A 15,390-nucleotide genomic window follows, 5' to 3' on the forward strand; every position below is an offset into this window, starting at 1 on the left:
AAGAAAAGGTTTTATTTATCTACCTTGAAATTGACAATTTATTTGTTGTTTGCCATCTTATCTTAAAAATATAATGAGAACTGCCTTGTTAATAGTATGGATTGTTGAATTGCTTTCCCAATGCAATCTCGTAACTTGTTCCTCTTTATTGGTGGAATTAGCTTCCAGTACCTAAGAGAAATAAATCAGTTGGTCATTCCCATATTTTCCCAAATATAATGAATATAATGAGCACATTAATTTGTAATCTAACATATTGCACAAATTTGCATAAATCATGCAAATTGGCGCAAGTCTTTGACTTAATTGGCTAAAACTGCCAGTGTGCGAACACAGTTTAATTCGTTTATGCATTGGCATTTATCTTTAACTCTTTTTCTTTATATTTGTAGGGAATTTCAATTATAAACAGTAACTTAGGCAGAAACAGAATAAACTATAATAATTGTCATTGTGTCCTTGAAGGAAATACGTGGTACATAACTTATCCGTGACAAATGATGTTTCTGGAATTACCATTATAAATACAGCGTTTATACTTCTCTATCTTCCTATCGAAAAGCAACTTCTCTACGACATTTAGACGATGAACACTAATATGCAGTGATAATTTCCAACTTTGCTCGTCTTAAAGGATATAAAAGGCGATTGGTGTTCGTAAGGTCAACGACTTTCAGTGACTATTGACAATGGACCCAGCAATTCTTCTCCATTTTGTGGATTTTTGAAATTTGAACCGGAGTAACATATCATTCAAGTGTAAGCTTCACGTCTTTGCTACGTTAGTTTCTCGGATTCTTGTGGCTTAAATAACATTTTTGTTTGACTTGTCTGAAAACGGAAACCAAGATGGCGGAATTTGATATAGAGTGGTCAGAGAGTACAACAACTTTGCGAGATATTGCCAATACTGTATCGTTCCCATGTGTTGTCAGAGTCTGTGAGGGTTATGAAAGTGGGGACGAGATTACCTCGTTTTCCCTGGGGGATTTGATCAAAATAGACTCGTGCGAAGTCGTGAAGAAAATACGCGGGAGATTTGTAGAATGGGTCCCCTCTTCCGGTGAATATTCTGGAAGATATTCAAAAATAGTCGGAGATGACGTCAGCATCCCAGTGTCGTATAAAGGTTGCGTTCGAGTTCTTCCCAAATATGGTGTGTACCATGTATACAGAACAATGGAGGATGTAGTAACCGACTTTCCGCGGTATGTTGAGGTTCTGGACCAGATTATTGGTATTGCAGATAATGGTAACGCAGTGACCATCAAAAAAGGTGACGTTCTTGAAACAGTCGGCTGGAAGAAGCCAAAAGACAAACGTCAGACAAGTTACTTAAAGTGTAAACATAATGAAAAGGAGACGCTTCTTATTGCGTCTTCGGTCAAAGGGCATTTTCGGGTGTTGCGTGACGATTATGAGTATACCATACAGGAAGTTATCCAACGATTTCCCCTTCCACAAATCGTCCAGTTCACCGATCAATTTTCGAAGGAACGTATTTCCTCTGACATTAAAGAAGCCATCGACAATTTGGACAACTTTGCAGGAAAGATTTTGTTGGATAAGGTTTATAAGGAACAAATTTTGTTCGGACACTATAAAAGTCTTCATCCCGATCCGGCACCGAATAAATTTATGAAACGTACAGCTATTATGATCCCGTTAAGTAATTCTGAACTTGAAGAAGTCACTATTCAGTATCCGCTCTATATGGATTCCCAGGATTACGAGTTCTTTGTTATTAAGAATTTCCGAGACACGCAGGCCGGACGACAGGTCATGGACAGAGCCTTGTATATGGAATTTACCAGGAAATCACGTATGCGATTCGCAACAGTCGATGATTCGCCCGTGGATGAATGTCCAGACGAGCCCCCTCCCCGTCCACCTCGCGGGGGTTTGTCAAAAATCGCCCCAGTTCGACCTTTTGTATCAACACCAAAGAGAAGACCCGGTAAGTTATAAAAATTGTTGACTCTCAATTTCCACGAAATTTCATGATTAAAAACTCGATCGTTGTAGCATACCATAATCTAAACCATGCTAGAATCCTCATCCTCAAAATCCTGATGCCTTGGTTTGTGCACCTTTAAATTTGTCACACGTCTCATGGAATGACGCAAATCGTATGTCCTTTGATATACCTGAAATCACGAACTTGGCCGTTTTGACGATAGATAAACTAGGTACAAAATACATTCATTCGTGATTACGAGGATAATTTTGAAGTATAAGATTAAAATTGAAATTCTAAACTATAAAATTTATCCGGGATTGCTAGGATTATTTTGAAGTACATGTTTAAGATTAAGTTAAAATTCTAAATTATGAAATTTATCTGGGATTGCTAAGAAAATTTTGAATTCTCATTTCTGTGAAGGGGATGAAGGGATGATGTTAATATTTTCTTGGTCAGCTAATGGAACACATTTTTAGTTATACTTGACGATAATATTACCGGCGTTTGCAACAAAATTTGCGAATAAATGCTATCAGTGTTCTTGATATACATTAAGAATCAAGGAAACCTCTTTACAGTCCTTTTAAGTTGCATTCCGTAGTCAAAGATAACAAGTCATCCATGAACCTCTTATATCAAATACATTTTGATGGTTTATTGCGACACGACCTTGGCCGTTTTGATGAAAGAAAAACTAGGTACAAAATACATTCATTCGGGCTTACTAGAATTATTTTGAATTCTTATTGCTGTGAATTACCAGATAACTAGAACGTTCTTCGTACTAGTATTACAGAGATATTGTCGGGATAATATTAATTTCTCGGCCAGCTAATGGAACTCATTTTCAGCTATACTTGTCGCTTTTAAGGATGGGTTTCCTTGTTTTTTTATTGTCAAATTAAGCAAACCATTTGATTAATTGGTTTTTCTAATGATTTATCATGTATTCTTAATCATATCATGTTCTTATTGCATATAATTAAGAGTTTTAACCATGTATGTACAGTCTGGATGAACAAAAAAAAAGACCTTTTGACCGTTCTTGATCGGTCACTCATTGGAATTCTGCTGGTAATTCTCTTCTAATGTAGCTAATTATGAATTAATTATGGACTTGTGAGACTAACTGGTTATTTTCCAAGTCATTAGAACACCTCTACTTGTACTAGCATTTTCATTTTCATAAATGAAAATAAGGGAACCCATCTTTAAGGATTATTCCCTACACTACACCAGTTTCAATTCCATGAGCGCGGCCATTCTGAATTGTCACGTGACTACGCATGCATGCGCATAAATTTACCACTAAGCAGATAGCTTTAGTTACGTGCACACACAAGCATTTGTTCATTCGTGGAAAAAATTATCAAACACGTTTGATTTTCAACTTTTCGCCACGAATGACCAAAATCTTACACAAATTTACCCGCAAACGGAAGCTATCGCCTTAAGCAGAAGTGCACGAAAGAATTCTGCCTGAGCTGATGGCTCGTGTGCGCGCCGGACTTAAGTGACAAAGCTGATAAAGCGTTAACATCCTCTCGTGCAGTTTTTACATATATCATGACGTCATTGGTTCCGTAATTATATTGATACAGGGCAATACTATTTTAGAAACTGTAGTAACTAGTATGTATTGAAGATATCTAACTTCCTTGATAACAACCAATCAAAGCCACAATCTGTTGAAAATGGGATTATATTTCTTCTATAAAACCTGATCAACTTTTAGTCATATGATTGGATTGAGTCATACGACATTCATGTCAACTTGTCATAGAAATTTAAAACGATTGTAGAGTGTTTTTTCAAACTTAAATTGTTTGGAGTATATATTTTCACCATTCAAATTTTGAGTTTGCATATACGTGCATTTTAGGCCCGTAGATATTAATATCAGCGGGTGTGATAGTGACGTCATATACGGTTAAACTTTTCTATAATTACAGGAACTAATAACATCTGACTGACCTTGAAATGATGCGAAGCAATAATAGCCACCGATATACATATATATAACACTTTAACAATCTGTATAATATCTTATTGACTTGTATTGTAATTGGATTTGTTAAGAATGAGCATAAACAGTAAAACCCCATTTCAATAGATCAATAAGATACAGAACAGAAAGCGTCTTGTCTTCACAACATTAGGCTCTTACGAGCTTCGTCTTATACCTTGGAATCATAGAATGAAGCGATTTGGTTGGATTGTACGCAAGCGAATACAGCCAATCAAAGACCTCAACAGACAGACTGGAGACATTATGGCTTATTGTTCTGGTGAACTGTATTCGCTAACGTACAATCCATTCGAATCGCTGCATTTAAAAACTTTCGTGATACAAGAATACTTGCTATTGCAGTCAAGGTATTATAAGAATTTTGTAATAGTTGGACATTCTGAAGATGGCATTAATATATATATATATGATATGTATTGCAGTTGAATTAATTAAGAATAGGTCCAATAGTCCAATAGGTCCAATAGGTCCAATAGGTCCAATAGGTTCAATAAGTCCAATAGGTTCAATAGGTCCAATAGTCCAATAGGTTCAATAGGTTCAATAGGTCCAATAGTCCAATAGGCCCAATAGGTTCAATAGGTCCAATAGGTTCAATAGGTCCAATAGTCCAATAGGTCCAATAGGTCCAATAGGTCCAATAGGTCCAATAGTCCAATAGTCCAATAGGTCCAATAGTCCAATAGGTCCAATAGGTCCAATAGTCCAATAGTCCAATAGGTCCAATAGGTCCAATAGGTCCAATAGGTCCAATAGGTCCAATAGGTCCAATAGGTCCAATGGGTTCAATGGGTTCAATACGTCCAATAGTCCAAAAGTCCAATAGGTTCAATAGGTTCAATAGGTCCAATAGTCCAATAGGTCCAATAGGTCCAATAGGTCTTACATGTCCAATAGATCCAATAGCTCCAATAGTCCAGTAGGTCCAATAGTTCAAAAGGTTCAAAAGTTCCAATAGTCCAATAGTCCAATAGGTCCAATAGGTCCAATAGGCCCAATAGGCCCAATAGGTCCAAAGGTCCCAATAGGCCCAATAGGCCCAATAGGTCCAATAGTCCAATAGGTCCAATAGGTTCAACTTCATGTCAATAAAATGTAATTGAAATTACTATTGTTTTTTTTCAGTTGAAGTAAAATTACCTCTATCAGGTAAAATTAGTACTGAATCGTTAAATAGACAAGAGAGTTTTAATACATTCCAAGGTGATCAAGGAGGAATTTTATCAGATGTAGACTGGGCCTCAAGTGGGGACTCTTCTAAATTAACAGGTACGTTTATAAAAGGCATCGTCTTCTATCGTGTTTCACTTTATCATGCATCTTTTCTTCAAAACATCCGAAACCATTACATATTTCTTCCATAATTTCCTTCAGCAAAAAACTTCGTACTTTTAGACCGAGATGATAACTATGCATGATTTTATGTCATTTTTAAACCGGCCAATCAATACACATGTACGCAGCCATTCTTGTTTTGTTTTGTAATATTTACACACGCACAAAACTCTTGAATAATGTACATGTATGACTATTGACAACCTTTCTCGTATGAAAAATGTAGTTTTGAATCTTTTGAAAAATTTTGAAAAATTTTTTGAAAAATTCAACTTGTGTATTAAGGTAAAAAAACCACATAGTCAAGAGTAGGTCAACCCAAAGGATGTAGATGGTACATAAGTTATACACATAATCTTATATTCCAGATGACATGAAGTTAAAGAAAGTCTCTGATGGACATGGGGTGAGTGTAATACTTTCTGTTACGATACCCCCCCCCCCCCCCCCCAAACACACACCCACCCCCCTCCCATCTTACTCTTCCTACAATTTGAAATGTGTGGACGCTGCTGGTATCCTCCTTTTCACCAAAAGCACGGTCTGTATTCTTAGAACTGAGGCTTCGTTTGAACCCGTGTCAGCACTGACTGAGCTAACCTACTCTATTATTTGATAAACTAGTGATTTTGTTTATAAAACATGCTTTATTTTTTTATCCAGATGAAAGCAAAATTTAAAGGATTTTTTAAGAAAGCGAAAGGCCAAGAACGACATTCCCAACAATCATCAGAACCCGAGGCAGACAGCGAGTCTATCTATGAAGTCAACGAAAACGACGACGACGAAATCGAAACGGATTACGATTACCCGAATTTAGCAAAGGTTTTTAACACGGGCCCTAAAAAGGAAAATTATCTTACAGCAGTTATGACCAAAATGAAATCAAAATCCTCAAAAGCACCGCAGAAGACATTTACAGATCTATCAGTCCAGGAACTTGAAGTGCGTTTACGTATGTGTAGTATGGACAATTTAGCTCGACTCTGTCACAAGGAATCTTATGATGGGAGAATATTCTCCAAATTATCCGATGATGAATTGAAAGCTAAGCCTTTTAATTTGACAAATATCGACTTGTTCAAATTGCATGAAATCAAGGAAGGGTGGACGCCTACATTCAGTAATGACAATTAGGAAATCAAACGGTCTACCGTGGAAGTTCTGCTTGAGCTCTGCAGCAGCTTTACAGATAGTGTTGAGGACTCGCGAATGCTAAGAAATACAGGGGGAGATCATTTGTCGGGCGTGTATAAGAACCAAACCACTTTAAAGTATTTCTAGGGTAATTTAGCAGACAATTTTTATGAATTATAGTTCTCGCAACGTTTCAACATTATACATCTACATTTATCTACTACTAGCACGCTTTAACAGATACTGCATATAAATTATAGTTCTCGCAACGTTTCAACATTATACATATCAGCTATCAGCGCATCGAACAAATTCAATACTTTTCGTTATTTTTTTCGGTTCATATTTTAGCCCAATTTGTGCTTATAGCGTTTCTGTGAATTAGTATTGTACCAATGTTTTACATTGTAGCGATTTTAAGAGATATTCCCTAGGAATTGTTTTTATATAAAACGTTTCGGTATGTTCAACTATACTTAAAGATGGGTTTCCTTATTTTTTTTAGTGTCAAATTAATCAAACTATTTGATTCATTGGTGTTTCTAATGAATTATCATGTATTCTTAATCATATCATTATGTTCTTCTTGCATATAATTAAGAGTTTTAACCAATCATAAATGTCCATGTATGTACAGTCTGGATAAACAAAAAAAGGCTTTTTGATTTTTCTTGATCTGTCACTCAATGGAATTCTGCTGATAATTCTCTTCTAATTTAGCTAATTATGAATTACTTATGGATATGTGAGACAAACTGGTATTAGAACACCTCTACTTTCTATTCATATAAAGGAACCCATCTTTAAAGCTTAATGACTTATTGCTAGATTTAGTGCAGGGGTTTTCAACCACTTTTTCTCTATTACCCCTTTCAGGACCCGTGATCGATTTTACATTACCCCCTTTCTAAGGTTATGCAAGACAGGATGAGTCGCATTACCTCTCAAAAACTTCAAAATTAACCCCTAGGTCAAAAAGCCCCCTTTTTTGTGAATACTGCCTTTCATATAATAGCTTACACAATGTTTCACATTGTAGCAAGATTTAGGGTACTGATTCTTTCTGATATTGTTAACTTGTAAATTTACATTTGTAATAAAGAAGTCAAAATCACGAGTAACTGTTCCTTCCGTTTGACCAAAGTACACCAGGAACGGGAAATATCTCATGCAGAGTTGTCTTTCTTTACATTCCTTTCCAGTATACTGTAACTGCAAGGAACAACAACTCGACTATTTATGAAATGAGTTTGACGTCCTACTCTACTGCACCTAATTGGGTTAATGAACAAAGGCAACACAATGCATTGTGCAATGAGGGACATTTTGCCAGGACAGCATCATTAGGTTACTCTTTTTCGATTTCCATCTGTCAAGTGATCTTTATGTGCACAATCTGAAGCTTAAGGGGCGGGGCCTCGGTTTATTGTCCCATCTGATCGACTAGACGCTTTTGCATGTCAGACCCTCTTACCTACATCACTGACTTCAACCGGGTTAAAAAATCCGAAGGTATCATCTCTACCTATGCCGGGATTGAATCCCGGACATTCGGGTTAGCGAGCAAGCGTCTAACTCACGGAAACACATTAACTGTAGGAGAATGTATAGTATAGTAGCGTATTTTATTCGAAAAATGAGAACATGTACATTAGTAAGCTTACATACAGCAAGAAACACGACTTAACAATAACAGAAAATACATACACTAATTAACAATATGTTTTAAAGCAAGTCAACTTGGAATATGACATGGTTAAAAATCAGAATTAGGGTGCAACAAATCTCTACTTGGTGTTTGAAGTGGAAAAAATTTTCCAGATGAGTATTTACTTCAATGTAAAAATAACTTAAGGTATGTTGTCGTCTAAGTTAATTTCAAACTACCAGTGACACAAGCTGGGATACCTAAGATAAAATCAAGAAATACAGTAATCTGATTGAATATCAAAGCTAATAATCGATTTTTGTGAATGACCAATCAAATGGATGGAACTCTAGAATCTTCTTATTTAAGTTTTTGGAAAATCTATAGCTTTCTCTGGTCGATATATGTTTTTACGTTGGTACTCTTTTGAAATATCTTTTACACGTGACGTCACCATCTCCAACAACCACGGTCTGGAATTAAAATACTTCTTTTAACTTTTTGGGGTCGAAAGTGGTATTAACTTCAAGGTCAAGGTCACGGTTCATAACATGATATGATCACTGTATGAAAAGAATATTCCGTATTAACTCCAGGTCAAGGTTATGGGTTATAACGGCGGCATAGTGAACTGCAAGGTCAAGGATCTATAGCATGATATAGTAAATGGTTGTATAGCATAGAGTAAAAATCTCCTAAGGCCAAAGTCAGGGTTATAGTATGCTATAGTAACTTGATGTATTACACAATGTTAAAAACTCCAAAGTTAAAGGCTATTTGCCAAGACCAAGGTCCAGGTCAAAGGCTATAACATGCCATAGTAACTAGATGTATAGTATAGCGCTATCAACTCTAAGGTCAAGGTAAAGGTCAGGTTATGGTCAAGGTCAAGTGCTATAACATGCTAGAGTAATTGTAAGAGTATAGCACTATCAACTCCGAGGTGAAGGTCAAGTGCTATAACATGCTGGAGTAATTGTTAGCGTATAGCGCTATCAACTCTAAGGTCAAGGTCAAGGTCAGGTCATGGTCAAGGTCAAGTGCTATAATATGCTAGAGTAATTGTAAGAGTATAGCGCTATCAACTCCAAGGCCAAGATCAAGTGCTATGACGTGATATGAAAACAATATATAAGAACTGATACAACCAGTAGAGAGCATTGTCTAATTTATAGTTTATACTTACAAGTAAAACTTCTTCTCCGACACGTTCTCGAGTAGCATGTTGAACTTTCATTTCCTTATCTGTTGGTGAACATTCCATTTTTATCTTCCCGTCTTCATAGCGACCTATTATCTAAAATAAAGATTTTAAAGTTATATGGTCGACATTCTAGATTTCAGGACCGACCAAGTTTCATATTACATCTTCACTGCCCGTTATTAAAAGAACACACTGATGTAAATATGTTTCGTCGGTTTAAAGGCTTAATGTCGGCAGCAGAATTTTTTTTTCAGAATTGGACCCCCCACTCACCCCTTTGCTATACAACCACATACCGACGTCACTTCCGTTATCTCGGTGGCGGTTTTTATGGATATTAGGGTTTCATCGGTCATAATAGTCCGTGAAGAAGCCTAGTAAATAACATTCTTAGGCGACAACGGCATTATTTTCTCGATAACTTCAAAGATGATTTCAGTATTCCAGTCAGCTGATTGGTCAATCACTTGAATCAATTATAAATAATTAAATCTCGATATATTTTTTTCAATTTCAATGCCCACCTTCATCATTATTCCCATTCGTTCTTCTTCGAATTCCTCGTTCAGTTTAAACTTGCTTTCTTTAGTCATGGGTCCGGCTTTAAACCTGACTACGATATGGTCGTCTTCTACTGAGATTTCTTCTTCTGGATTTACATTGTTCATCATTTTCCTCATAACATAATTAATTTCTGTTAAATACAAATTATGGTGTGTTATATTATATTCTGTGGACTTCCATCTTCATAATACCAAGAGTTTATATCTTGACTGCAATAACCATCTTTCTTGTATCACGGAATGTAGCAATTTGATTGGATTGTCGCTTGCGGATACAGCAAGTCCTTGACTTGACATAAAGTCTGTACACACCTTATTGTTTAGAGACATTTTTGAGGCCTCTGATTGGCTGTATTTCTTTACGTATAATTCAATCAAATGGCTTCATTTACACATTTCCCTCGACACAAGAAAGGTGGCTATTGCAGTCAAGGTATAAGACGAAGTTCGTTATAGCTTTGCATTCCTACTATAACATCTAAAAACGTTCTACGATCTCTTTTGGGCAGTTAAGGTGCGTATTGATTAAAAAAACCTTAAAGTTCGATAACTCTATATCAACACTGACGATTATTCTGTAATTCAATGAGAAATTTAAATTGTTTGAAATCAATACTTACTCATAACTTTCAAAAATTCTTCAAAATTTTCTTTTCTGTCCTGTTTCCATTTTCCCGCAAATTTTTCTTTGATTTCCTCTAAAGCCATTTTTAATTTTGAAAATGAATTCAGTTTTACCCAGTGTAATATACTTATAGAACGTTTCCAAGTTTGATCGAATTAATTCAAGATCTAACCAGAGTTATTTCGAGCTTAACAAGCTTAGACTGACTAATACAATTTCTTTGGCAACTGAATTAAACCACTGACTTGTTTCACCTTACTCGAGGGAAATGGCCGAGTTTCACTATAGATATAGATATAGATATAAAAGTCAATGAGCTGTCAAACCATCGCATGTTTACTTAATACTTCAGAATCTTTTCACGTTATTTTTTTTATTGGACACATATATTGACCTTTGACATACTTAGAGCGATCCATTATTGCATAAAGGTAGGCATAGGCTGTTCTACATCGTGCCTTTAACACGTCCGATACTGTTACAAATCTCTACCGTGTTTCTCTTTAGTAAGTGAACCTCGTATTAGGGACTGGTGACCGAAACACCCGTCTCTATTCCAGCCTGTGATTGCTATTTGGACAGATGTCGGCTGGTGTAGAGACAGAAAAATGGGGACTTTCCGCATCTCCGTAGGTGCGGCGGTTTTAAATCTATTTAGATCTGCAAAACCTAGATATATTTAGAATATTCATGACGGTGCTTGAACGTATTGACGCTCTTAGATTTGGAAAGGATAGTAGAACAAAGATCAGCACTCCATTAAGGTACAGGACTGGAGGGCATAATAAAACTCCATTTCATATAATTTTCATCTTATCTTCTTTAAAGAGTGATTCGCTCGCTACGATGACATGGATAAAAGATTCGCCTTTTACCTTTCCATGATAATGAATTCGTCCCAAGTATTAAGGTTAGAGGTCAAAATCTGTGTCTACTATAATCAATGACGTGTGAAAAAGTAAAAACAGATACTTATATTTTTTGGAGGTGTACAGTCGTGGATAGACAAGTATCGCTCTATTACACAATACAATTTTTCTCACAGAGATATACTCTTCTTGATAATTACTCTACAAGCAAGAATCTACTTTCAGCTATACGGCGTATTACTTTTCAGGGGATAACTCTGAAGCCCGTTCGTATACAATTAAAACAAAAATGACATTGCCTCGAAATACTTTTATTTTCAATTATCTAAAGTTGTGCAAAGCCTCATGTGGTAAGCGGTGGTGGGATTGTGTTTGGTACCAGCATTTGAGTGGTTGAATTAATAAGTGACCTAGAACTTGTGCCTCATTGCAATTTCGTTAGATCATAGTTGATAAGTATAGCAGCCTTCAACAAAACAAGAAAAAATACCTAATTTCAGATATTCATTTATTGTTTTGAATGTTTGATAAAGATTCCTGTATGTGTGAATTGAAACGTTGAAATTAACCGAAGAAGCAGTTTATCCAAACTAATAATATGGGAGCCGCGGTGGTTCAGTGATTTAGATGCTCACTAACTTGAAGGTCCAGGATTCAAACGAAAAACAGCAGGCTAATGCCGCTGTCCTGGAAAAATTTCCCTCATTGCACCCTGCATGGCGTTGCCCGTCTTCATTAGCTCACATGGTGCAGAAAAGTAGTGCGTAAAACTTCATTCATTTTTACACTAATATTCTTTTTTTTATCTAATCAATATATGCATTTAAATTAAATTGCTATTACACATTATCACCATGACTTGTTCACCATGACTTGTTCACCATGACTTGTTCACCATGACTTGTTCACCATGACTTGTTCATGTATTTTAATTGTTACTATCAACCATTGAGATTTATCTACCAATGGCAACTACAAAGAGCAGGGGTGGCGGCCAAATAACAACAATATTACAAGAATACCCTGTCAAATTGCATAAAATGAGATATTTAAGCCGTTTATTTTCAAATCTTATTCCTCTTGACTTTACTATACACCATTGGCCCTCCGGTTACATTACAAGGGGTCTGGCTAAGGGCTTTGTATATAATGTCTATTGCTATTTTAACTCACCAGTATTTGCTGGAAGTGGACTTTAACTTGTCATCTACATGTACCAACCAACCTACCGTTAACTAATCCCTCTGTATGACAAAGAGAATATGACAAATGAGATATGAGCACCGAATTATATTAGATATAAGCATAGGAAGGTAGGTAATTAACACAACTAATTACGCTTAATAGTATCCAAGCAATTAACAATTAATTGGCAATTAGTCAATCGAGACGAACTAATTTTCAATATTCATAGCTTTATTAAACACTGAAATAATCTGTTAATTTATATTTATATGTATCATTATGTTGCAGTGACGATGAATTATAATTATCACGAGGGTTTGAAAATAATGGCCATGTCAAGAGAATCAACTGGTAAAGTTTATATTTAGACGACTACATGTATTTCTATTTAACATTAGATGATGGTTCCATGTTATGACATCCACTCGATATAAAACTCTTCTCTCGATTCAACTATTCTGGAACTCTTTTAAAATATCTTTTACACACCAAGTCGTTATCACCCACCACGATCGTCTTAAAATAGAAACATGAATTTGAATTTCAAATCTCTTACCCCTTCTAAAGTAATCAGACGAGACGGTTCTCGAATAGGATTTATGTTTAGTCATAGCCCTGCTTCCTAGTTCCTTGCTTTATAGATAGGACATTAAGACGTTCCAAAATCAGGTCATTGCAAGATCGACCTTTGGTACGTAGGTTGTCGAGCAAGTATGTATCTGGTTGGGCCTTCCTGCAGCAGTTTGAAAATGGGCCTCAGTTACGAATTGTTTTGTATGCATCAATACGTACCGTCAAGGTTTGGTCGTCTGTGATCTTTTCAATCGTTACAGTTTGAGGTTTTATAGCTGGATTATCAACCGATGTACTAGAGTTTATGAGCTTGCCATCTTCAAATCGACATAAACTCTACAATAAAATGAAATGAAATGGAGTTTTACGTCCCACTTTTCTGCATACGATTGGCTAATGAAGAAGGACACCGCTTGCATTATGGAATAGGGAAAGTTGGACAGCACAGTGACAGTGGCTTTAAGAACACAGACAGTAGCACACAGGGCCTCGATTTATTGTCCCATCCGAACGACTAGACAATTTTTCCATGTCAGCCGTAACAATTTATTGTGGACCTACTTTCATTTTATTTCCCATTCTTTCCTCTTCAAATTCCTCGTTGAATTTAAACTTGTTATAATTTGAAGTTGGCCCAACGTTGTTAATCGTGACCACATAGTCGCCGTCAAGTTTATATTCCTCCGTGGGGCTGATTTGCATCAAAAGTTTCCTGAAGACGATATTCAAATCTGCCAAGATAAAAGAATCGTAATAAATAAAAGTACATGTAGTTAAGATAGCCAAGATATTTTGGTACTAATTCAGTTAAATCATACATGTGTACATGTCAGGAAAAAAATCTGGAGATTTTGGTGAAAAGTCGGGAGATTTTTTTCAAAGCGCGTAAATTCATGATTTTAAAACTCCAAATTGATTATTTCTTTTTTTAAATAAGCCTTTAGCCTTGAAAATTAATTAAATTGATCATAGGCCTACATGACACAGTTAACTTCATTAAAATCAACAAATCTATAATAGGATAGACCTATTCAAGGAAAAAATAATTCTAGAAATAGTGCCTAATATTTCAAGTTCCAAAAAAATTTAATATTGTCATTCTTCAGTAATGATTGAATCAAAAATAATGTCAAGTTGAAAAGATGTTTGAAAACAAGAAAGCAAGCATGATCCCATCCCTCTAAATTAAATGGTACCAGTAGGCCAACATGTAATACCAGTATTAAAAAATCAGTATGTTCTGAAAGCAATATTTAGTAAATAATATGTACTGGCAATGTTACTTTTTCCAAAGGTGTAATTAAAGACATCTAAAATATCTCCATTCCGATCGTTAAATAATTTCCCTGCAACACTCTCACGAAGTATTGAACTGAATTGATCGCTTCCATTTTGACATTCTTCAGATATAGATAGACTTGTACAACCGAGAAACATTGGCGCCATATATAGTTTGGTCTATTTATACGACAACCTAGAAACATTGGCGCCATATATAGTTTGATCTATTTATACGACAACCTAGAAACATTGGCGCCATATATGATTTGATCCATTTATACGACAACCTAGAAACATTGGCGCCATATATAGTTTGATCTATTTATACGACAACCTAGAAACATTGGCGCCATATATAGTTTGATCTATTTATACGACAACCTAGAAACATTGGCGTCATATATAGTTTGATCCATTTATACGACAACCTACAAACATTGGCGCCATATATAGTTTGATCCATTTATACGACAACCTAGAAACATTGGCGCCATATATAGTTTGATCCATTTATACGACAACCTAGAAACATTGGCGCCATATATAGTTTGATCTATTTATACGACAACCTACAAACATTGGTATAGATTACAATAAGAGTATTATATTACCAGCATTTTTTTGTTTTAATTAAAAATGGTAGATCAAAGAAAGTCAGAGATCTACCGCTGTTTGTGATGTACAAATTGGTAGGAATTTCAATCAAATAATCAAATAATTCGACTACCCGATCCCTTTCAATATAAAAATAAAACTAATTAAACTGCACACTTACCCATAATCTTAAAATATTCCTCAAAATTTTCTGTTTTTTCTTGTTTCCATTTTCCGCCGAATTTCTCAATAAAATCTTGATGTGCCATCTTGGATATTTTCTTTTTAAATTAAAGGTGTTTTGGTAAATCAGTAATCCAAACTTAATGGTGACGATTTTACTGGAATGAGTCGCTTCTAGATTCTGGTATCAAACTAGAGAGA

At 35.6% G+C, this 15,390-nt stretch overlaps 2 protein-coding genes across 2 annotated transcripts; one reads left to right on the top strand and one right to left on the bottom strand.

Moving 5' to 3' along the window:
• Positions 1–849: 849 nt before the first annotated feature.
• LOTGIDRAFT_157888 (hypothetical protein) lies at positions 850–6,464 on the top strand (the record flags this gene model as incomplete). The annotated part of the gene is made up of 4 exons (XM_009050478.1): positions 850–1,957; positions 5,118–5,261; positions 5,696–5,733; positions 5,991–6,464. 4 exons carry the CDS (start codon positions 850–852, stop codon positions 6,462–6,464), a joined length of 1,764 nt encoding a protein of 587 aa, XP_009048726.1.
• Positions 6,465–8,522: 2,058 nt separating this feature from the next.
• On the bottom strand, positions 8,523–10,587 carry LOTGIDRAFT_157889 (hypothetical protein; the record flags this gene model as incomplete). Its single annotated transcript, XM_009050479.1, has 4 exons — positions 8,523–8,585; positions 9,299–9,409; positions 9,841–10,010; positions 10,500–10,587. 4 exons carry the CDS (start codon positions 10,585–10,587, stop codon positions 8,523–8,525), a joined length of 432 nt encoding a protein of 143 aa, XP_009048727.1.
• Between the last annotated feature and the right edge of the window lie 4,803 nt (positions 10,588–15,390).

The sequence above is a fragment of the Lottia gigantea genome (assembly GCF_000327385.1).
Source record: "Lottia gigantea unplaced genomic scaffold LOTGIsca_15, whole genome shotgun sequence".
Taxonomy (NCBI): domain Eukaryota; kingdom Metazoa; phylum Mollusca; class Gastropoda; family Lottiidae; genus Lottia; species Lottia gigantea.